We start from the raw sequence: 23,878 nt of genomic DNA on the forward strand, positions 1-23,878 counted from the left end.
AAGATGCATTTGAGGAAAAACTTTAATTTTAACAAGGTGGAAGGTCTGTGATCCTGCGGGGTATTTTTCTTCCTAAGATCCTGAGAACCTTGTTAAAATTTCTGCAGTCGGGAATTCTTTGAACTATGTGACCTAATCAAAGTCTAGACCAAGATATAGCGGGGAATATGAGGAGTGAAAAGTCTGATTACATATGTTTTTACAAATGTGACTGGGCTTGAGCTAAAAATCAGTTTCTAAATGTGCAAAGCACAGGTATCCCAAAAGAAGCTTGAACCTGTATTTACAGTTCTGCACAGTAAATTATGGGGACGAATACATATTTATCGTGCATTTCTCAGAATTTTTCATAAAAAAAAAAAATCCTTTCATGTCACAATCACACACTACTTTGTGTTGGTCTATTACATAAAATCCCAAATGCATTGAGGTTTGGGGTTGAATGTTTGTTATGAACGGTGCATTTCCTCTTTCTGGCTCATTAGCACTGAAGCCATTTATCTGACATTACTTCAGTCAGTATTTATAACTCCACTGGTTGTTTATTTCTGCTCTCCCCTTGCCTCATTGTTGCTCATGTAATGCTTTACCCACTTTTTTTTTTTATTTATTGCAAATTAATTTAACTTCTTTCATTGAGTCCTACACCTAAAACAAAAGCAGTGACAAGAGTCGATACAAAAGGAAAGTGCTGCATTCGCACCGCAGAGAGTTCTCTGAGAGCTCAGCCATTAAATCAGCACGGTTCTGTCAGGAAGAAATGGAACAAGTTGACACAAAACAGATTTTGTCCCCTGTAATTGACACCGCTGGAGCTGCTGCAACAATGACCCTACAAGGTGCTCTCAGCACAGCGATGATGATGATGGTGAATATTCAGCAGGCTGGGTGTGTGGCATCAGCAGTCCAGCTGGTGCATTGTGCAGAACATGGCCCTCCGTGTGTGTGCAGGTCCAGATTGCACCGAGCTTCAAAGTGCAGTGACTGACAGACAGATGGATGACGGACAGAGAGCGTGTTTGAAATGGGAGCGCGCGTGTGAGGTGCATGTTTGGGTTGCGTGAAGTGAAACAGGGCAGCGGGCCTGCTGAGTGGCAGGAGGCACATTGCCAAGTGATTGAAGTAATAAAGGTAGAGAAGGGAGGAGGGGGATTGAGAATAGAGCCGGTGATAAATGAGCAGGCAGATGTAATCAAGTGTTACAGCGGCCTGCTTTAGCTCTCTGTTCGCCAATATAAATGTTGGCCGTTCATAAATTCCTACTTTCCTGTAATGTTGCATCAGAAAGTCTCCTTATAGCCACTGAGAGTATAACAATGGAGGCTAAACTAACCATGAATGTTTCTTTGCTGACTTGAACGCCTGCTATTGCGCAGCTGAACCATGTGGTGGCGCGCTTACACTTACGATGAGCTGCGTGTTTGGCTCGTTATCTGTCAAATGGTGGAGGGATACTTACAGCTGTGCAGCCACTGAAGAACACGACCTGCGTTCTGCAGAATCAACGGAGAGCGACATAAATATGAAACCACCTGATTCTGCTTATCTCACACTCTTCAATCAACCAGAAGTCCCCGCCCCCTTTTTTTTTTTTTTTTGCTTTTCCGCATCATTTAAAGGACCAAGAGAAACCTGATACTTTAGAGGGAGAAGGTTAACTCCGTGCAAGCCTGCCTCTTCGTCAGACACAGTGCAGGATTTAACACCCTGCAGCGTGTGTGTGTATTGGGGGGAGGGAAGGAGGAGAAAGAAGGAGGGTAACAGGTGCTAATCAGAAAGGGAGTCCCGGCTGCAGAGGAGAGGGCATAGCTGGGGTGGGGGACCGGAGAGGAAAACCGATTACATCACCTTTCTAACAATATTGTGTCTCTCTCAGTCTTTGCAGCCGGTTTTATTAATGTGTTTTGTTCGTGAGAGTGTTTGACAAATGCACTCTCTGAGCATGAGAGGAGAAGGTTTTCAGACTAACACAGACAGAGTGGGTGGACGGTACCTGGAAGAGTGGTTTTATCTTTAGCGATTTATTAAAGTGAGGCTCCCTTCCAGTTTGTGGTCCATTAGTTGTTTCACTGCAACCTTCGCTGGAGAATAGATTGGCTCGCAAAAGTATTAACACCCCCTCTAACTATTTCCAAATGTTTTCTCAAATTACTACAAGAAATTTACGTTTTTTAAAATGTACATTTTGGCTAACAAAATTGTTAGCCAAAATTGTTTGGCTAACAACAACAAAAACTGTGATAGGCTACATTCACGCGCAGGAGCATCTCTATCGGCTTCGCATTTGTATTGTAAGTATTTTTGTATTTTGTCAAGATTAAACAAGAAGGTCCTGGATTCTCTTTACGAAGTTTGCTTACTGGTACGCTGGTTTTCATCCACAGCTCAAAAGTATGCATGCTAATTTGTTAGCATGCTAACAAACGTGTGTGAACCCACAAATACTTATGGGCCTTCGTGTAAATTGCAATTGCAAAAGTTATTGCAATTTCTAAAGAACTACCATTTTGTTATTTTTATGTTTTAAAATAAAGTGGGGAAAAATAGAAAAAAAGTGTGTGGATATATTTTCTTCTATATGTTTTTTGTGATGTAAAAAAACCTCAGTTTCCAACACATTGACAAGATCCAAAAAATATATTAGTGGCACTTTTAGGATCTTTATGTTGTGAAAATTCTGTACAATNCAAAAAACCCTTATTGTATATATTTTTAAAAACACATGCTGGTCCCTAGCGATTGTGGAGAGTACAAAAGACATTTGTGTCTTACCGAGCCACAGATGATGGATGGATGACCAGAGGAACTTCTTCCATCTTTGCTTTTAACAAATTGCATTCTTTCAGCAATGACATTTCTTCTTGTGATTCTTCCAAATGCACTAGATTTGGTCTTTAACCTATACACAACTTTTTCCTTACCTTGTCTGCTTTTTGTCTTGATCTGAGTTGTTCACAGAGCACCTGGACTTAAATTGAGAATAAGTTGCACTAAAATAAACTGGATTTAATTCAGGCGTTTTGAGGAAAAGGCTTAAATATTAATGCAAACTGCATTCTTTAGGTTTTATTTTTTTTAAACAAACTTCACAATTGTGCTATTTTGTGTCACTCCATTAGATAGAATCCTAATAAACTGACGTTTGTAGTGGTAACGTAGCAAAATGTGATGCCATTTATTGAACATGAGCATTTAGAGGCTCTCCACCTCAGATAAAATTGATCTAACCTCTTTTTTTCCTCTCTTTCAGGACCTTCTCTCCTGACCAACCGGCTTGTTGTTTCACCCTCTCCTCCTCGCCGTCCTCTCTCTCCGCCTCCCCTCCCTCTTCTCCATGACCTGCTGAACCAGCACACACACCGGCTTGTCTGTCAAACTGGAGGAACAGGTGCTCCAGCTACAGACTCACTTACCCCTCTTCTCCCCCCTCCCTCTGACAGCCTATAGTTACACATGTAAAAGCGTGAGCCGGCACATGCAGGCAGACCCTCCCCGCTTCGTCCCCCCAGGTGAACTTGAACACTGAGGTGAAACTCAGGTGATTTCGCTTGACGGCCGGTGCATATAGACGCTGTAAAGAGTGCAGACTTACTGACCTGTGACTTTCCACGGTGCCACACACACATACACACACTCGCATGTACACACACTACTAAATCACTTTACCGGGTGACCCAAAGGTATCTCGACAGGAGCATATGAGCCTGCAGTCCTGCTGCAGCACATAATTTGATGCGAGTCCAAAACACTCCAGGGCTTCTCCTGTTGCTGTGTAATAAACTGTCTTCTTATCCTGGTTTCACTTTTCTAACCATCACATTATGTGCCAGTTCAGCTCCTCGCTTTAAAGAACTGCACTAATTTTTATCTGTGGTTCTGCTCCTGTCAGAGTCAAGTACAAACATGAGAGCAGCTCGCCCGTCTGAGCCTCTGTCAAGCAGCCAGCAGGTGTCAGGGGAGGGTGACTGGCTTTGAGGGAGGAGGGCGAGGATGGGAGACGAGGTCATAAAGTGGGGGTGGGGGGGTGAGGCTTGACAGTCCCTCACAGTTGGCACCGAGGATCTGGGATGCTTCAGGGGCGGACGGGGCAGAGGGAGAGAAGTTTTGAGAGTGAGGGGACGGAGAAACCGCAGAGCCTTCTCCTCCTTGCTTCTGCACCTTCAGGACAAAGAGCCAAGAAGTGTGGAAACAGGAGGGGAAAAAGACATGAAAAGAACATGAAAGACAGAGAGTGTCATTAACCGCACTACGAAGTTCTCTCTCTACCCTCCGTCTCGCACCTCTCTCAATTTAATCTTAAATCCACTCCAATTTCCCCCGAGAGACTCAATTCTCCCTTTTCTTGTAAGTATTCTCTTTCATTCTCTTGCTTTTATTCTCTTAGCGTTCGCAGCTCCTTCTTGTCCCTCGGTGCCCTGCAGTGAAGCCTCGCCTCTGCCAGACACGAAATCTCAATCAGCTCCTTGTTGCTTGATGGCGGTAACGAGCGAGTGGCCTCGTTTTGGACCCTTTTGTGTCGTAAATAAGCAAAGTCGGCGTGTGTTCATGGAAGCGGGGACTAGGAGGAGCTGAATTAGCATGCATCGCCTCAGCCGTTCCTCAGCATGTGTGTGTGTTTGTACACTCAGACGGACTTCCTCTGGGTGTTCTGCTGCCGGCTATTTCGGATCAATATTGTTAATAGGTTGTGTGTGCGCGCGCGCTGATGCGGCTTATGCAGATTTCCAGCTCTCTCTGTTTGAGTCAGCCCTTCTTCCTTCAGCTCACAAGCTGCTGTCACTGTGTAGCTATGTGGCGGCGCGCTGTAGGTGTTGTGACTTCATGTTTGTCCGTCACAATCAGGCTCCTTGGGGCCCTGATGTCTCAGGATCCGCGGGGCTTTCTGTCTCCGTCACTCATCCGAGTTTGGCTCCCCTCTACTTCTTCCTCTTTCTCTTCCTGGCTCCTCGCTCTGCCTCTTGTCTGTTTAATTCTGTGTGTCGTTAGCTGTGTCTCCGGCTGTGGGTGGGCCTCTGTGACACTCAGTGTGATTATGACAGGCTGTCTGCAGGGAGGCCTGCTGCTTCCAGAGCTGCTCGCCATAGAGTTCAGTCAGCTTGCAGGTCTGAGATGTCTCCATTTCCTGCTCAGTCTATTGCTGCTGTGCCTGTGTGTGTGTGTCTCTATCAATATATTATCTCTATCAGTAGATTAATAAGCATCTGTCTCTCCACCTCCCATCCCTCCTTGGCTCTGATGTTTCCTAATCAGCGAGAGACAGAAGGACAGGAGCCCATTCCACCTGGTTGGGCGACGCAAGGAACTTCCTCTTTCTCCTGGCTCCACTTCCTTTGCTCCGCTCCGCCATGACTCTCCTGGCCTCCGAGAGGTCGCTTCTCATCAGGAACAAGTTCCGGTCAGGTGAGAACCAACCGGACGTTAAACATGCTGGTTAAACCGGTAGAACTGCTTTGCAACAACAGACGCTTTACATTTCAGATATAGTTTTCACTTCGGTCAGAAATATGCGAATGTCTGTCATTGTATGTTAACAAGAACTGAACACAGCAATTTAAGAACTTCAATGAGACAAAAACAAGGCAGAACATAATAGTGAAGTAGAAGGGGAAGGTTTTCTATATGTTTTATAAACAAAAAGAGTTGTGTGCATCTGTATTTAGTAGAGAGGTGCCGATCACCGATACCGATCACATAATTATCTTTTTTTTAATCATAAACACTACCGGTTACATTATGTGGAAAAAGGAACCATGAATTCACCTTAATTTAGACAGAAACTTGTTTTTAACAACTTTTTCCAAGAAGAAAACTAAACAAAACAGGCATTCCGCAAATTGTACTGCTATCGGTAATACTATCTTTAACAGACTGATTACATATGAAGGCTCTGAAGAGGCTAAATAATGCAAAGAGCCAAAATAAAACCTCTCAACATTGCCAAAAAAATTCAAGTATAAAACTTAACATTCAAAGGCAAATACAGGTTCCATTACAATAAACAATCCAGAGTTACTGAATGAAAAGCATGGCGGCTAGCTGATTACTGCTAGTTCTGATTGGCTGTTTCTGACTGAGCGGAGTAATTATGCAGAGCAGGGAGGAGATTGATTATTTTTTCAGAGATTATTTGTCTCATGTTAGGACAGCGAAAGTTTGAATACGTATGTAAAATGTATTTTTTTAGGTTAGATGCTGCAGCTTTAAGCAGAGGTTCGGTGTGAGAGTCACTACCAGGTGGAGCAGAAGCGGCGCTCCGTCTGTCAAATATTACTACCTGTAGCGCGTAGCAGCGGTTCAACAGCGAGAGCAGAACCAGCGTCTTACATCGCAGCTCGAAGACTTAAATAATTTTGCGGGTTATTTGTTTAGCTTTCTGACCGTCATGCTAATCCGGGTGAGTGTTTGTAGCTGTGTGCTGCTTTACCTGCCATCTGATCCTCCATATGTCTTTTTTAATGCAGTGAGCCTCGATGTAGCCAAACTCCGTCAAGTATGCCATTGCTCTTATGCCATATTAGATTCGTCGTGTTGATGCATTTTGATGTGCTTCACCCCACGTGCTTCAATTTTCCGCCGCAACACGCAAACTTCCACATTCACTCAGTGCGTTATATGGTTTCACATCGCTTAGGATTTGTTGCTGCGCGTTTGCGCAGTATGAAGGAAAGAGGAGACCAGCTGCACAGGCAGGCTGAGAAATGAGATGCAGGTGATCGGTTTGTGTGATCGGCAGCAAGAGACCGTGATCGGCGATCACCGATCATACACTTTTGCACAGAAATCGACCGATTATGATTGGTGACCGATCGATCGGCACACCTCTAGTATTTAGCATTTTACACTCTGGTGCCATGTAATAAAATCCTGTTTAACCAATTATCTGTGTAGACATTTAACCCAGAATTAAATTATAAAGCAGTTTCTCAAAGTTAGAAAATTGCAGAGCTCAGTTCAAACCACCAAACAAAACAAGTCTTATTATGGCACAAATGAAAACTTATCAAGACATGGTTGTCCATCTAAACTGCAAAGTCGGACAAGGAGAACATCTGTCAGAGAAGCAGCCAAAAAAGAGTAAACGACTGGTGATAGAAAGTCATACGAAGTTTGGTTTGAAGCTTAAAAACAAGTGGAAGAAAGTGGCTGCTTGAAGGTTATTTTCAACCTTGTAAAGCTGTGTGTGGTGGAAAACTAACTCCACCCATTACCCTGAAACTTTATGCTTGCAATGAAACACGGTGGTGGCAGCACCATGCTGTTTTGATGCTTCTTTTCAGGAGATACCAGGAAGCTGGTCAGAGCTGATGGGAAAATTCACAAATCTAAATAAGACAGTCATGAAATGAAACCTGTTGCAGGTTGCAAATGATCTGAAACTGGACTGGACCTTCCAGCAGGACAAAACCTGCAGCCAGAGCTGAAGATTCGGAGCAAATTCACCTACTAGAATGGCTCAGTTAAAGTCCAGACATGAATCCAGTTAAAAATCAATCATAATACTTTAGCTATTTTGCAAAAATTGAGGGGGAAAAGTCAGTTTCCAGATGTCAATAGCTGGTGGAGAGATGCCCTCATAAGTGGCAACTGCATTAAATAATTACCAAATAAGCCAAAAACAATGATGGAATTTTGCATTTTTAGTTACTAAAGTGAACAATAACTAAAATGAAAAACAGTAAACTTTGGAGTGAATGAAGATGTCTTCAAAACATTGGCCAAGTCATGTAGAAATCTGCATAAAATTTGACGATATGGATATATTTTAGGTGTAAAACTAATTTACATTTTTGGAAAAAAATCAGATTCAGAGTGGATGAATTATGAACCAAACTGCACAGATTTCAATACAACTGTATGGTCTTTTTTTCTCTCTCTAGATACTAGAAGTTTCTCTATGAAATGGGCCATTGACTAATGCCTTCTCAAGGTTTCATTTTGTGTTGAAATATCAGAATATCACAGTATTTACACAAAGATATGAAACAAAACAAGCAAAAAATTAAACATTATCAAATCGATTTGATTAAAAAGAGTTGAGTGACTTGTGGGGCTTGTTCAGTATCCAGTCCATGTTATGCGTTTGTGACCAGTGATGTATAAAACGACTTGAAATCTTGGCGTTAACAGGATAAAATGTGGTTCTTTTCAGAACTGAGCGCTGAAACCGTAGCGACAGCATTTCGCTGCACCGCTGAATTTGTTGTTGGCTTCTTCTGTGCACTTGTGCAGCAGAATTGGTTGGACAGGGAGGAACAGATCAAACACTTGTCATCTTCACATTGGAGGAAGATTTCAAATCAGGATTTTCAAGTGACAGGTCTCTCCCTTAGGCCGACTTTACTCGGCCGCCGTGGTGTGTGTGTAGCGTGTGTGTAACCTTGCGGTGAGAGGCGGTTTATTCAATTCCCGTGTCAACAGATTAGAGCATCTACAATGTGACAGACTTGGTCTCTGCTGTGGCTCAATCTGAGTTGTAGGCGCAGATTTTCAGTGCATCAGCGCATTTTCTGTTGTAAGTTGCAACTTGGATCCTGCAAACTACTGATACAGCTGAATATTTTTGTTCATTGAGAAACAAATCAACAAAAGTGGAGACTGTATTCTATAAAATTAAATTAGGTCCAGATTGAATCGTATTCATTCTGATCCATTCAAATCATTTAGACAGAATTACAATCAGAATCCTGTCAGATTCAGTGGATCATTTTTTTTTGCCAGTTGCTAAAGCTGTCCATCTAAGGAAGCGTAGCTGACTGCATCAAGTCACTGACCTTAAAGCAAACCTGAGGATGAGGATCTCCAGGAAGAATGAGACAAAGAATTACCCCTTTTCAACAGGAAGATACTTCCAGCTAACCCGGACCCAGAATCTGCTATCTGCTGTGACTGGCTGAAGGTTGAGAGTCAGAAACAAAATAACTAAAGCAAAAACAAAGAGAACACAGATGATACCAGGTGGTGCTTAAAAACACCACTCTGTTGCACCGCTGCTCAGACATATCTGAATCAAATGAATGATTACTGAACAGGTCTTTACCGAGGAGATAATTAAGATAGTGTTACAGTGAAAATGCCTCCAAAAGATGCAGAACATCTTAGTGTTTCAGACCTTTGGTTTAAATCAAGTATTGGCCATTTTCAAAGGCACAACTTATAGTTTACACATGGGTTTGCAGTGTCTTTGGATAAGTTTGCTTTTCTTTCTTTCTTTTTTTTTAAGGCAGACTACAACAAAATGACTTTTGTTGAACTGCTTTAAAATGTCTTTCATTATAGCGTTACTTTAAAATTTTAGTGTTTACTGCAGTGATTCTTGTCATAAAAGTTTGAGAACCACTGCCATAATGTGCACCCACGGGATTCAGGTGGTGTAAAACCAACACAAAACATGGAAGATAAGAGTGTTAAAAAATGTGTTACACTGATGTCATCAATAAAAAATAAAAGCCTTGGTTGAATTTGGCTGCTATGCACAAATTTAGTCATTGTCATTTGCATTAAGATGATAATCATAAAAAAATAGGCTGGAGGGCTTGGAAAAAAGTCAGTTTGGATTTCTAAACTGGGCCAGTGAACACAACTCTACACTAACACTGAACCTGATACTGTAAATAATAATAAAAAAAACTACGCGCCACTTGCTTTTACTAACAATAACACCTAAAAACGGCGCTTTTGCGTGACATCCTTTTAGGATTCAACAGCCACTCTGCCACAAACAACTTTTCCATCACTGCATATTTTAATGCTACATTTCCTACAACTTGTAGCGGCTGCTGAATTCCCAGGCAGCTGTCGTGAATGGCTGCAAAATAGAAAGGCGAGAAAATGACAGTCCCCTAGGTGTTCAAACAGCTGCTGGAAAACGGGATTCTTTAGGCAACTGCTCTGCTCCAAATCTCGTCTGTACATACATGAGCTGCTTCCAGTAAACGTCTCCGAAGGAGGCGTCGTGACTGGGCGTTTGGGAATATTGTAGTCTGTTTGGGCTGTGATCTTTTTTTATTAGTAAGGCCTTCATCACAAATGCTCATTTTCGAGTTTTACTGGGAGGCAAATTTAGTTTTTGAGAACTTTGAAGAAGCACAATTCCCCTATTTGATCCTGACCTTTACCAATATTTAGTTTTGAGAGGATTAGAAGCGAAGTCAAAGGTTTGCATGGCATCTGCAGTGCAAACGACAAATGAATAATTGAAATTGAGCCAACAAACTTGTTTCAAACAACAATTTAATTCCAGATTCCTACGCTTTCGTACTGCGAGACAGGAAATCAGGAAGACTGCGGCCAGCAGCACAAACGAGCATGACGTGAGCAGGACAGGATGTATGAGAGACTCGTGAAGAGAGCGGGACAGCTGAAGGGGGGATGGGACCAACAGAAATAGATTTACAGAGGGATAAATAGAAACCTCAACCCCCTCCCCACCTGCTTTCTCAGGTCTCAGTACACACCAAAGTGTACCAGAGGCCCAGCTGCACCCTGTGCTTCACCTGTGTGTTTTATGTGATAAGCATTAAAGAATATATACTCCATCTACAGGCTAATGATTCACAAGCATGCATTATTGAGCTGTTCGTAAAGTGCCCTGGATTGATTACTCTCTGCTTTTCTTTGGCTGAATTTCTGTTACCAGATCTGTCTTTCTCTCAGCACAGCTCATCATCTTTTTTCTTTTTTTTTTTTTTTGTTTCAGTCCTGCAGCTGAGGATTCAGAACCGAAGGCTGAGCGAAATCAATGCAGACCCAGGTTAGCTTGTGTTATTAACCTTTGATTGAGTGCTCTGCTCTGGCAGCAAGCTGCATGTGTTGTTAACCGCGGCAGAGCCACCGCTTTTAAATCAAAGACGATGCATATCTCATTTACTTTTTCATATTAACCTTTTGTGGAAATGGCAAAACCTTTAAAAACATGATGTTTTAATCCACCAGCGTGATGCAATAAATGGCAATAATGGCAGAGGAAATATTGTTATAGCATTTATTTTACTGTTCATCTTTCTCTGCAGCAGTAGAATCCCAAATTGAGAAATGTAGACGCACTAACGAGGCTCTCTGGGCCTGTGAAAGAGAAACATGCCCACAGCACCCAACCCTAACCCTCCACCCATTTACACCTCGATGGTAGAGTAGAATCGTTTCTTTTTTCTGCCGTGACTCTCAAATTATAGATAGTGTCCACTGGATGTTATGGAGATTTTATCTCATTTTCGCACTGCAAATACACATCTTACCAAGTTATGTCTGGTTTCAAGTGCAAATATCTTAGTACACTTGAAAAATGACAAAATTATCTTTCAAGTAACTTTTCAGCAAAATAAAGGAGCTTCTTTATGTCAGTAACTCCTTAATGTAGAAAAAGTTCAGATTATGATTATATCGTGACAAAAATGCCTTGTTGTAAGTGAAATAATCTCCCAGTGAAACTAGCACTTTTTTAAATCAATATGAAGAAATTAAACTGCACTGATCTGTGTTGTACGGCTCAGTGAGCTCCAAGTGTCCACTCTGAGCTGCAGTTCTCTATATGTGAACTTTAGACATTGTTACTTTTTACACTTTCCTGCTTATTCTGTGGTTGGGAGGTGAACCTCACCTAGTCTTGCTTGAAACAACTCCAGTTCATTTAAACTTTGAAATTATTGCTGTAACTGAGAAGTTTAGGTATTTTCTTGTGGTCATTTGTTGACCAATTAGTATGTGGTAGTTTTCCCTCCACTTTATAAACTGTTTTGAGTGTAAGATTGCACTTCTGCAGCAGAATATGAATATATTTCAGGATGGTGTAAGTCAAAATATAATCCTGAGGACTGAATGGTTTTGTTGATGCCTGACGGATTGAAATCAACTTAAAAGTTGGCAAAACTGTCGGCAACCAGATTTGAAAGAAATTGCTCAAGTCTAAGAAGTAATCCTCTCTTTTGTTGGTTCATACGTACAGATTTATTAAAGTCAAGTGTAAATACAGAATGCTCCTAACACATTGCCAGTTGTCTCTATTAGAAAGACATAGAGGAGTCAACATCTGAATGTATTTAGAAATGTTGAAATAGAAAAAAATAACAATAGTCTGCTGATCAGACAAGCTTCACTTCTACGGTTCTTCATGCTGTAACTTGCAGGGATGAGTGGAAAATCTGAAGGTTTTCAGTGGATTTTATTTCCATTGCTTTTGTTTTTATAAAATTATAATTAAGAATATTTTTCTTTACATTCTGTTATTCATATGTTTTGTCTGCAGGGTTGAAATCTGCCTCCACTCATCAGAAAACAGAGAAGAAACGGAGTGAAGCTCATGTAAGTCGTACAACATAATATAACAAGTCATGTATTTTAAGCCATACAAACCTCTGAAGTTGACTGCATGTGGGAGAATATAATAAACACTTTAGCGTAGCACCCAAAAAATGACTTTCTTCAAATTTTGCAAAACTGTAACTTTAGCAAATCAATGCAATAATTTGAAACATCTCTTGATCTTTCATAATTGATGCATTTGGCTTTTGCGGCCATCTGACTACAACCCCCCCAAAAAAAGACTGCTTTTTATAAATATGCTTAGAGGATATTTATATATTTAGGGCAACTACTAAAGGTCCATTTATTTAGAGAAGAGACAACAGGTTTGTTTGATAAAAACACATTTGGAGCAAATTGAAAATCTTTGCAGCTCTGTGTCATGCCAGTCATATCACAAATGTAGAAAGCAGTGTAATAAAGCTGGACTCATTTGAATAAACTGGCCTGATGTTTTCTGATGCAGCGTCAAACTGAGGACAGCGCCACTCAGAAGTTGCCCCCTGGTGGTCTGAGCACTGAAACTGCACAAGGTGATGCCAAGCCGACGGTGAAGCTGCTGTCTGCTTCTTGCTTTACTCTCTCCGCCTTCAGCTTTGTGCACAATAACAGATTTGCCCTCTTGGCACTCCGTCTCTGTCTGCGTTACATCTGCTGTACAGTAGCTGAGGAGGTGTGTGTGGGTGTGGGTGTGCGTGTACGTGTGTGTGTGTGTGCGCGTGCTTCACTATCTGTGAAACTAAGATGTGACCTTGCTGCATAGTGTAACGCTGCTTTAAAAGAAGCCGACACATCAGTGACTGACAGCACATGATAAACGCGCCAATCTGACAATCGGAGTCATCATTTCTTCTCCCTCTAATCTCTTCCTTTTCTAAACTCTCATCTTCTTCATTTCCATACCCCCTAACCCTGCCTTTGATTTAAAAGAGCTATTATTATAGTATCAGGCATTTCCAAAAGATGTAATTTCTTTAAAAGCTCTTTTTTCTGACATAAAAAAAAGAAAAAACGGTGAGAGTGACTGTGTGTGCACACATCCAAGGCGACATATTTCCCTGTGGGAAAAAGTGTTTACTATTTCCTGATGCCTCTGCTGGTTTGGACTGGGACTCACTGCCTGTGGCGAAGCTGTTCTGCACACTCACATCACATATGTTCTCTAGTCCTGTTGCTTCCCTTTCTCCGATCTTCTCTCTCTCTCTCTCTCTCCGTCTGCACTGATCTCCCATCTGTCCTGTTCTCTCCTTTTAATCTGCAACATTCCTCCTTCTGTCTTCCACCCGTAGAGAGGACTGTATGTGGGGCCCTGAGGCAGAGGAAGGCTCGCCCTTCGCAGACCCTCACTGAGAGGATCCAGCAACCTCCAGCAGCCGCACAGCAACAGCTTGAGCACACGTTGCCCCTGGAGAATGGTAAATAAATACTCGGCAACACACATACCGACACGTTTGGAAAAAAATTCTTCCCAGAATCCTGTTTGCTTGCTGTTTTGATGTTGCATCCCCTGACCGGTGGTTTCCTCAGGTCCTGCCTCGTTCCCCGCTGATGTCTTCGAAGAGGACATCTCTTCCTCCATTTCGTCTTTGAACACGGAGCAGCATGCCGTTCTCCAAGCGGCATCCATTTCCTCCCTGCCGGGCCTCCCAGTTGACCAACCACTAAGTGACTGCTCAGCTGTGGGTCTGACCCTTAATAACAGTCCCAGTCATGCACAGGTATTGAAGACAGCAGAAATCCATTAACACTACTGTCTGGTGAACAACCCTGTCAGAAACCTGCATATCTGCATTGTTTTTTTTACCGTGTGGCTGCATGAAACTTTAAATACTTCAGCTCTGTCTTTCTCTGCATCTGATACTGAACATTTGTAATTATATCACAAGTTATTCCAGACTGACACAGTCCTGGGATGAAAATCTTGTTGCAGGCGCATTGTAGCTTTGAGATGCCACATATAAATAAGACTCGCTGCAATAAAATGTATGCAAGTGCTACACAAATGTCGCGTCAGTTGCGCAGTATGATCATCACTCAACCCGATGCTACCCCATGCAAACACTCTCAACTCTAAAATAGTAGCCGTCTTTGCAAGCTTAATGCTTGAAGTGGCTCCAACTGACTGCAGCCCAACCTATATTTTGATTAATTCAGCTAATACCGAATATTCATTTATCAATTTAAAATAACTTTTATTTTGTTGTGTTTTTTTACTGTTCATGTATTTTGAGATTTTTATCTCGAAAGGTGCCAGGTAAAGATTTATTTACTTTAACCACAAGGGGGTGATCATAGCATGTGCATAGATCTTTGAACTTTCTTCCCAAGATGGTTTGATTTAACATATGATTAAAAAAAACAACTAACATTTAACCCTCAAAGCCCTTAAATCTACATTCTCAGTGGTTTAACTGCTCCAGTTACCCCAACTGTGCTTCTGTATTTCTGAAACCTAAACAAACATATCAATAGCTTTAACAACATTTCTGTATAAACTCAGACTGTCGGTTATGATAATCCAGCATAAATCATTGAAGCCCCGCTCACCTGGAAATGTATAATTCTTAACAATCTTAGTTAAGACTAATTATTTGTATCCTTCAAGTCTGCTCTCAGACGAGTTATACTCTGAGTGTGTGCCACACTGTACATTTTGGTAGTATATCATAAACACATTATCAAAAAACATATAACGTTTGAAATACAATAAAGGTGATTAATTTCAAAAATGGGTAAAGGTTGCATTTTGTTTTCTTCTTGCTTTACAAACAGAAAAAATGTCATTTTCTGAAATGCCCTTTGTTTCTTTTACGCTTTCAGTCCGGCCTGACGTTGCTTCCAGCAACCGCGGGCGTCAGACAACCTCTGAGCGTGACGCTGGGTGAATCTAACTCCTTGGCACCAACTGGAAGACCGAATGGGACGTTCCTGACCTCTCAGACGACACCCCTGCTGCCCAAGGTATCATCCAGTCTCTGGACAAGATCATTTCAGTTTGGCTTTTGTTGGTTCTATCAACGTTTTTGTATTTATTTTATTTATTTTTTTATTAATCTGGAAGATGCAGTTATAGCAAAACACAAATAAATATATCTATAAGTAATCTAATTTGTTCATGCATATTTTCTGGTGGAGTTCTGTGGCGGTCTTTAAGCTAACAGGATGGCCGATCCTGTGGTGTTTTTTCTGTTCTAAGCTGCCCTGCAGTCATTACTGTCAATGTGTACTTCAGGGGGGAGTCAGCGCTTCCCATGTAGGTTAACATATTCACACATAAACCGCGGTGGTGTAGGTCAGAGGCGGCACACCGTGTCATCAGGACATTTGTGAGGCATTTACACACAAAGAATGTAACCTTAGCAAGGGCCAAACATGTCAAATATTTTACGGCGAGCTGACATTTCCAATGAAACTCTGCAGGTGGAATGTATTCGCTTGGTCGTAGGTAACATGGTTACTGTTTAGGGAAATGTTGGCAATGTGTGTGTTTACAGACAGCTCGGCCTCCCAGCCCGATCTGCCCCTCGTCTTTGCCCCCTTCCCTAAACTTCAATCCCCTTACCCGCCCACGGAAACCGCGGGACATCAAACCCAAGATGAAGAAACTCAAGTATCATCAGTACATTCCTCCAGACCAGAAGGGAGCGTCTGGGACTGGAGGTGCTAAACTTGAGCTCTGCTTCTCTCCATTTATTGCAGAAATATTCCTTCGTTTTGCTAACATGTTTCACTCCCATGTTTTCCAGCGGGAGGAGCTAAGCAGAGCAGCCCTGCCCCTGCGCAGCCGCTAGACCCTGCCTACTCCCATCTGCTGAAACAACAGCAGGTCTTCCTCCAGCTTCAAATCCTGCAGAGTCAACAGCAGCAGCAGCAGCAGCAGCGACTACAGCCGCCGCAGCAAGTTGCAGTTGTACCGAGGTATGCAAACAATACTGATGAGCTGTCTGGTCAATTCACCATTGCACCTAATCAAAAAAACTTTTTTTGGTACCTGCATTTTGCTTTCAGTCCAGCTTCATTAATATTGTATTTCACGGAAGTTAAATCAGCGAATGTGCAACAGTTAGCTTAGTTTCTATACAAAAGACAAATTTTTTGCAGCAGAGTTTGTACATTTTGATGCTGTTATTCTTTTTGAACAAGTTCAAACATGGACAAGGTAGCAAGAAAGCAGAAAAAATGCTTTTTTTGTAGTTTTTTGCGTTTATATCGTGGGTTCTCTCATTAAGTATCATTAAAGCAAAAAAAAAGGAAGTTGAAAAATCAAGGATGATAGATTTAAACTGAATATAAATATTTCTAAAAACACTTCATTCTTTTGAAATGCAAATTTAAACCAAAAAAATGTGGGATAACAGAAAAAAACATTTTGGAAAATGCAACATTTTTCCGCACTTGTTCAGATCTGAAAAGTTGAAAGCAAAGACTCCAAACAAACCCTGCATAAAACTACCAAAATGAAAAAGGTATGAATCGTCATAGATCAGGTGAATTGACCAACATCTAGCAGTGTAGGTATCTGAATTATTGATCCAGACATTTTTCCTGAGTCGATCGCTCTGTCACTCCTCCAGTGGAGATCACATTGATCTGGTGAAGTCTTGTGGAGCCTCACCGCTCAGCCTCCAACCTGTTCCTGCCACAACAAACCAAACTCAGACGGACGTAAATCCTACTTCCAAACCAGAGCCTCTTCCTGCAAATCTTGTTGATCTAACGGTAAAATATACACATATTCTCCCACTAATCATTTGTAATGACTAGAAGAAGCTGGTGACGCTCGCTGACCATTCCCCCAGGTGTCGGAGTTGAGGCAGCAGCTGCGTAAACGTGGCCTCCCTGTCTCTGGAACCAAGCCGGCCTTGTTGCAACGCCTTCGTCCCTTCCAGCTTCAGCACGCCTGCCCCGCCCCGGCTCCTCTTAGCGAGCTGGGCACCAGCATTCCCTGTGCCCCGCTGCCGCCCTGTCAGAGCCCTGGCTCCAGCCCCGGCTTCAGGCTGAGCTCGCCCGGCAGCAGCCCGAACCAACAGCTGTACATCCAAGACAGGGGGATTCCTAATGGGATTCTCAGTGACGGTCCCAACAGAGACCCAAACGGGACTCTGAACGCCGTCCCAAAAGTGTTCGCAGATGCTGCGTCAGTCAGTTTGGCAGGTGAACAGTGTGGACTCAGCAGCACTGTGTTCTTGGATCCCGCCAGCACTGCGTCAGGAAGTCCGAGTCCCAGTTTGCCCATGTCGTCCTCCTCGCCCCTACAGTGTGGGACTCCCTGGAGAACCGACAGAGAACAGCAGCAGCAGGAGCATCTAGAGCTGAGCGTGAAGCTGGAGAAGCGGGAGAGGAAGAGGAGCCGGCATACTGACTTCTACCTGCAAGTGGGTACTGAGGTGAGTGTTTTGCCACAGAAGATTTGGGAAGCTTGTGATATATTAGTGGCAGTGCTGCATAAATGTGACTTCTCCCCAACCAGTGTGGGGAGGGATCCCTTCATCCGTTCCTGCAACAGGATCCTGGATGCCTAAAAAGGAAGGCAGAGCTAAATGCGCAAACAGAGGTGTTTGCTCAGGTAATATGCTCAGGTCATGCAGACATAGAGTATTTTTACAAAATATTCCCATTTTAGCACTTTACAACCACAAACCGTCAGTATTTTATTGGGACTTTATAGACCAACAGCAATTGTTGGTCTACAAATGTGAAGTGGAAGAAAAGTAATACATGGTGTTTGAATTTTGACAAAATCTGGAAATAGGTTCCAGTATGAGGAGAATATTGAGCAGTAAATTAGCCAAGAGGCTCATGGTAACTCTGGAGGAGCTGCTGAGATTGACAGGTCAGGTGGAAGAATTTTTCAACAGGACAAATATAGTCAGACACTCCACAAATCTGGTAGGATCCTAGAAAAAAATCCTCAAGACTCCCAGTTGGTACTATGCCTCATGCCACATACCTGACGCTTTGGTAGGCGGTTCCATTGGGAACCAAAACTGCATCATTTATTACACTTTCAGCTGTTGTGGTTAGCTTTAACGCTGCACTGTGTCAAACTCTAGGCTGGTGCGAGCTAATAGGTGCAGAATAGTAGTTCTCAAAGATTTGACTTGTCACATTATCCCCCAGTAAAATACATTGAAGTTTGTTGAATACTTTGGCAAAGTGCTGTTAACATTTAAAGCAATTACCCCAAGCTGCACTCTGAATCACTGTGCCTTAAAACATTTATCAATTTCCTCATGTGAATGAGCACTCATCCTCACCTGTCAACTGATTTAAACTGTCTTGTCCAATCATGTGATTTTGCCGCTAGCCGTGTGATGTGATTGGCCATGACTTTGAGCTGCCACTGCAGATTACAGCGAGTCCAGCTCAGACCTCACCTGGCGTTCGCAGCTTAGAGGAAGAGCTGCAGGAGGCCATTCAGAAAGCCCAGGTTGGTCTGAGGAAAAAAGGAAGTCACTAAAAGATCTTTGAGCTCAGGACTGAATCTTTTCTTTCTCTCTGCAACAGATGGACCCTCCACAGTCTATTGATGATATTCTAGATGAGCCACTTATTTGTGATGGTGAGTCTCGAATAGGGAACTGGAAATACATGTTTAATGTCGTCCTATCTGTCTAATCCTTTTGACTGTACCCTGCTTCCAGGCTCTCTTGAGGCCTCTGATCATAAATCTGCTGCACACTCACTTCCTGACCGCTCCCCTGCCCCTCAAGCCGAGCAGCTCCAGCCTTTTCAGCAGCAAGATGACAACTTCCTGCCGTCCCCTCTTTGTTCCTCTCTCTTGCTGGAGCTCCCTCCGTCTCCTGCTGTAATAAATCCAAGCCAGGTCGTCCCTGCGCCTCCGCCTCTCCCAATCTGCACCTCCCCTTCGCCTTTGACAAGAAGGTCTCGGAAACGGCGGGCTCCTGCACAGTTTGACGCTGCCGACTGGCTCGAAACCCTCACGTCAGGCCTCCACCCTCTCACCCCGCCAAAACCTCCGTTTGTCGAGTCTGATTTTAGTCTGGATTCGGATCTGAATGTGAATCGTGTGCTTGATCTTTTGATAGAGCAATGGTGAAGATGAAGATGTCAAAGCTGGTGTGCAAAAACGGCGCCGCGAAAAAGTATTCATATCCCGCGAACGTTTTGACATATTTTGACGTTTCAACCAAAAGTCTCAATTGTAATTTATCGGCATTTTGATGGAGCAACACAAAGTGGTGCATGATCATAACATGGAGGGAGTTTTCAAAACACCTTACTTTAAAAATCTAAAAAGTGTGGCAGGTATTTGGATTCAGCCCTTCTTAGTGAGAGGACCAATTTTCAGTGCAAAACAGCTGCAGGGCATCTGGAGGTATGTCTCATTTTGTCTATTCTTAAGCTCCTTAAGACTGAAATAATGTTATTTGTGAGCTTTAACTTTCAACACCATGTAGATTTGAAATTGAGTTTAGGTTTAGGTCTTAACCAGGCCTTTCTAACATATGAACATGTTTCATCTAAACCATTACACGGGCGCTGGGGCGGTATTTTTAGAGTTGTCAAAAGGTCAACCTTCTCTGAAATCTGAAAACTATGCTCCCCTCGTCCAGCCTGATAGTTTACATCCGGGGTGTCCAAGCTGTGACCCGGGGGCTACATGTGGCCCTTGAAATGATTTTGTTTGAGCCCTGACCACAAGTCAAGATTTGATGACCCAAAACATTTGGAAATGCTCTGTTTTTCTTTTAGTAAGACATAAAAACAACCTTTTTATGTACCGGATCTTATGCAGATATACAGATTTTATAAAAATGTCGTTTATTGTTGAGCAGGTAAAACGACAACAACAAAAAATTACAACAAAATAATTTTGCATTTTGGTTTTTAATTAGTTCTGTGATGCACCAGAGGTTTAAATTTCCCAGGTTTGGCTTCGAAGGGGAAACAGTTTGGACCCGAGTGGCTCACCGCGTCTTTAAGTTGTCATGCCATCCGCTTCTCATGAAGCTGGTCGTTCACTAATATCCTTTAACTAACCTCTAAGGTCTCGAAAGAGCAGTTTGTATCTAAGCTGAGATTAAAATGCACAAAGGTGAACTCTTTTCGCCTATAATGTGAATTCTGAATGCAAATGATTACACTGGATTTTATTTTATTTTTTGCGAGTATATAGGACTGAATACATTTTTGCGTCACATGTTTGAGATTATTTTTTACAAAAAATGTTTTCTCAACATGATGTCTCAAAATCTCAAGGGATGTGAAATACTTTTTGCGAGGCGCTTCGTGTTTGCGTTTCCTTTGTATGATAAACTGTGGATAGTTTTCTTACTGTAATGAATTGCACAAAGTGTGTTCGTCGTACGTTCCACGACTAACCTGCAGAACTGAGTCACCGGCTCCACGCAATGTCGAGAGCCGACTTTACTGCAGCCGTCTAGTCAGACGCCGCTCCGACAGGACAATGAGAACAAACACAGAGATGTAGTCATGCGCCCCGTGAACACTGAGACGCAGCAGAGGGGTGTTAAAAAGCACTTTGGCTCAAGCAGCAAAAGAAAACCTGTCGGGGTATTAAGTTGAACACGGTTGCTGGCTGTGCTGGGAGACAAGTGGGTTTTTGACTTTCCTCCAGAACCCGTTGTCGGATTGGGTTGAGTGCAGCGGCACCCCGGTGTTCACTCAGTCTTTGAGTCACAGCCATTCATAAAGCCCATTCAGAGTATGTGAAAGCCAGACAGAGCACACAGCTTGCGTGTGTCTCCAGACCTTAACCTTGTTGCCAGACGCACAGTCGGCATGCGGAGGGAAAAACCTGGCAGACTCCCCGAACAAGAAGTGTGCGCTTGCCTTGCGAATGTACTTGTATATCCCTGTAAGGTATGTATGCTTTTACTGCTCTTCTTAATGTGGTACTCTGCACATAAGTCTGCTTATGTTTGCATAAATGTACAAACTCTCCGTGTTTACTTACAAGTAATGCAAAATTAATTGCTTACTTACCGTTAAAGGGTCCTTGAAATGAAGCAGGATGCAGAAAACCTCGGTGTCCTCACTTCCTTTATGGTCACTGGTGTTTTTACAGCACAAACTCCAATCAGAAGGGGAAAAAAAAAACACAAAAAAAACACATTACCTTCCTGAAGTCATGACTCCACAGGAGAGCAATCAGGCAACCACCACCGGGAAAAAAAAAAGTTTTTATACAAATGCACCAATCAGCTGAGTAAGAGTTTCTTCATCGTGTAGCAAAAACAGGTGGTCATTTTGTTCCCTGATTAACCTTCAGTGGCCTCTGCCTCCTGTTGAGTGCTCACCCCATGGCAGTTTAATCCAATTTTAGCACAAGTTGTCACCAAACACCAGGGTGACACCTGTTCACTTAGTGAAAATTAATTCCTTACAACTGTTATCATGCTGCCCTGCGACAGACTGGCGACCTGTCCAGGGTGAACCCCGCCTCTCGCCCGGAACGTTAGCTGGAGATAGGCACCAGCAACCCTCCCGACCCCACAAAGGGACAAGGGTGTCAAGAAAATGGATGGATGGATGGATGGATGGATGTTATCATGCGTTAATGAAATGACTGCTGTATGTCATAAGACGCAAAACACAAAATGCATCATTAGGTGTACAATTTGGATTGTTTGCCAACACCATCAGCGGCCAGCCAATCACATGACAGAAACTTTGTTTGTTGTTTCGTTGGCATGAAGTTACAACCAAACATCAGGCTGGGAAAGAAAGGTTCTAAGTGACTTTTATGGTTGTTTGTGCAAGGCTGACATTTTGGAGTATTTCAGAAGCTACTGGGATTTTCATCTTTTGGATTTGTAGAAATCAATCCAAAGATCTTGCGGGCACAAAATACATTGTTGATGTTAGAGGAAAATTGGAAAAATTATCACTTCTTACAACCAATGTGTGCAGAATACTATCTCTGAATGCAGAGACTGCAGACGACAGCAGCCAGAGTTCACATCCAGTGCCTCTCCTGTCAGCTGAGAACAGCGGACTGAGGGTGCAATTCACACAGACTTACCACGTTTGGACAGCAACAGATTGGGAAATTATCACAGCTGTGAAATTCAGATGTTTGAGACAGAATTTGATGTAAAGCATGGATCCGTTTTTCCTCTTATCCCCGATTCAGTCGGTAGTGATGTAATACTGTGAGGGATATCTGGCACATTTTGGACCCCTTTCTATCAACAAAGCATAATAAAAAATTTTTTTTTTAAAAACACAGGCTGCCTCAGAACCGTTGCTGACAGTGTCAACTTCTTTACAATGACAATGTGGTTGTTTTCTGATGGCTCCATGTCACCAATCTCAAATCTTCCTGTCGTTTCTTGAATGATTTTATTGCACTCCAGTGGCCTCCACAGTCATCAGATCTCTAATAAGCAGAGCACCTGTTGGATGTGGTGAAATGGGAGATTCACATCATGAATGTGCAACTAAAAAAATCTGCAGCAACTTCACATTAATATGGACCAAAACCTGAGGAAAATTTCCATCACCTTGTTAACTTTAGGCCAGAATTGAGGGAGATCTGAAGCTAAAAATAGATTAATGAACGAATCAAACGTTTTGTGTTCCAGCCTGTTTTCCTGCTGATTTCATAATCCATGCAGTCTACTGACTGAGGAGTTTCACTTGTCATTTGTTTGCGTATAAACATTCAGGTACCGATGTAGATTTTTTTTTTTTTCCAACGTTGCTGAACAAAACTATATAAATGAACCAAAGTCTGACGAAGGTCAGGAAGCATTAACCTTTCTGTGCCTCACTAATGTAATCCAGATAAAGGATCTCATCCACAGAACATAACCTAGCTCAGTTATGCTTTGATTTTAATTGGCTGCGTGTCCCATCTGTTATGTAGGAAGGTTTGGACTGAATCCTTTTAATCATTTGGCCACCCTCTCCGTGGGATCACTTTATATTCTGCTGGGCTCCTTCTCCTTAAAGGAAAATGTCATCTGCATTGCGATCTCTGGAAAGCAGACTTCTTAAAATCCACCTTCCCGCGAATGTTCAGACCATGATGCTCCCATGCAGAGTTTCTGCCTTTTTGTTTCTCATGATAAATAACGGACAGTGAATCAAAATAAGATTATCTGTACATCGGCAAACCTTCAGCACGGAGCTACAGCTTTATGATGAAGTAGCTCTAGTGCAGCTTTCACTATGGAGACACGGGGAAAAAATGCAGTTAAATGTGGATGGATGGCTATGATAATCATAGCGATCAATAAATGTTGCCTGCTGCAAGAAAAAAAAAACAGGAAAATTGATAGGCGGGAGAGTAAGATGCTACCTCCTGTGACTTCCACTGCTTTAAGGGCTGATGCTCCAGTTTTTATTGTTTCTTATTTCATTTCCAAAAAAAAAAGAAAAAAAACTAGGGCAGAGTTTGCTGTAAAACCTCAGTGAAAGTGTAACCGGTTGAATATTTCTATTTTAAAACGACAGAGATTTTTGACTGGGTACGTTGGAGTGTTTTAGATAAATGTGATCCGGTTTGCCAGTTGCTGCTACAATTGACTTATTGTGAAAAGACAAAATACTGTATGTTCGCTTTTATTTATGATGTAACTTATTAATGGAA

At 42.4% G+C, this 23,878-nt stretch overlaps 1 protein-coding gene across 4 annotated transcripts; it reads left to right on the top strand.

Annotated features, from left to right (window-relative positions):
• Positions 1 to 1,767: 1,767 nt before the first annotated feature.
• Positions 1,768 to 21,461, top strand: LOC103478064 (myocardin). 4 transcript variants are annotated; one of them, XM_008431546.2, is made up of 17 exons: positions 1,768 to 2,291; positions 3,251 to 3,388; positions 5,251 to 5,400; positions 10,697 to 10,750; positions 12,242 to 12,297; positions 12,764 to 12,830; positions 13,587 to 13,712; positions 13,825 to 14,015; positions 15,118 to 15,258; positions 15,792 to 15,957; positions 16,044 to 16,215; positions 16,872 to 17,016; positions 17,097 to 17,684; positions 17,768 to 17,863; positions 18,605 to 18,727; positions 18,805 to 18,859; positions 18,942 to 21,461. In XM_008431546.2, exons 3-17 carry the CDS (start codon positions 5,346 to 5,348, stop codon positions 19,355 to 19,357), a joined length of 2,451 nt encoding a protein of 816 aa, XP_008429768.1. In that variant the 5' UTR covers positions 1,768 to 2,291; positions 3,251 to 3,388; positions 5,251 to 5,345; the 3' UTR covers positions 19,358 to 21,461. The 4 variants fall into 4 exon arrangements, with proteins under 4 accessions (XP_008429768.1, XP_008429767.1, XP_017165266.1 ...); XM_008431545.1 differs by lacking the exons at positions 1,768 to 2,291; positions 3,251 to 3,388 and adding an exon at positions 4,038 to 4,344; XM_008431544.1 differs by lacking the exons at positions 1,768 to 2,291; positions 3,251 to 3,388 and adding an exon at positions 4,406 to 5,102.
• Positions 21,462 to 23,878: the final 2,417 nt, after the last annotated feature.

This window comes from Poecilia reticulata, linkage group LG16 (assembly GCF_000633615.1).
Source record: "Poecilia reticulata strain Guanapo linkage group LG16, Guppy_female_1.0+MT, whole genome shotgun sequence".
NCBI lineage: Eukaryota > Metazoa > Chordata > Actinopteri > Cyprinodontiformes > Poeciliidae > Poecilia > Poecilia reticulata.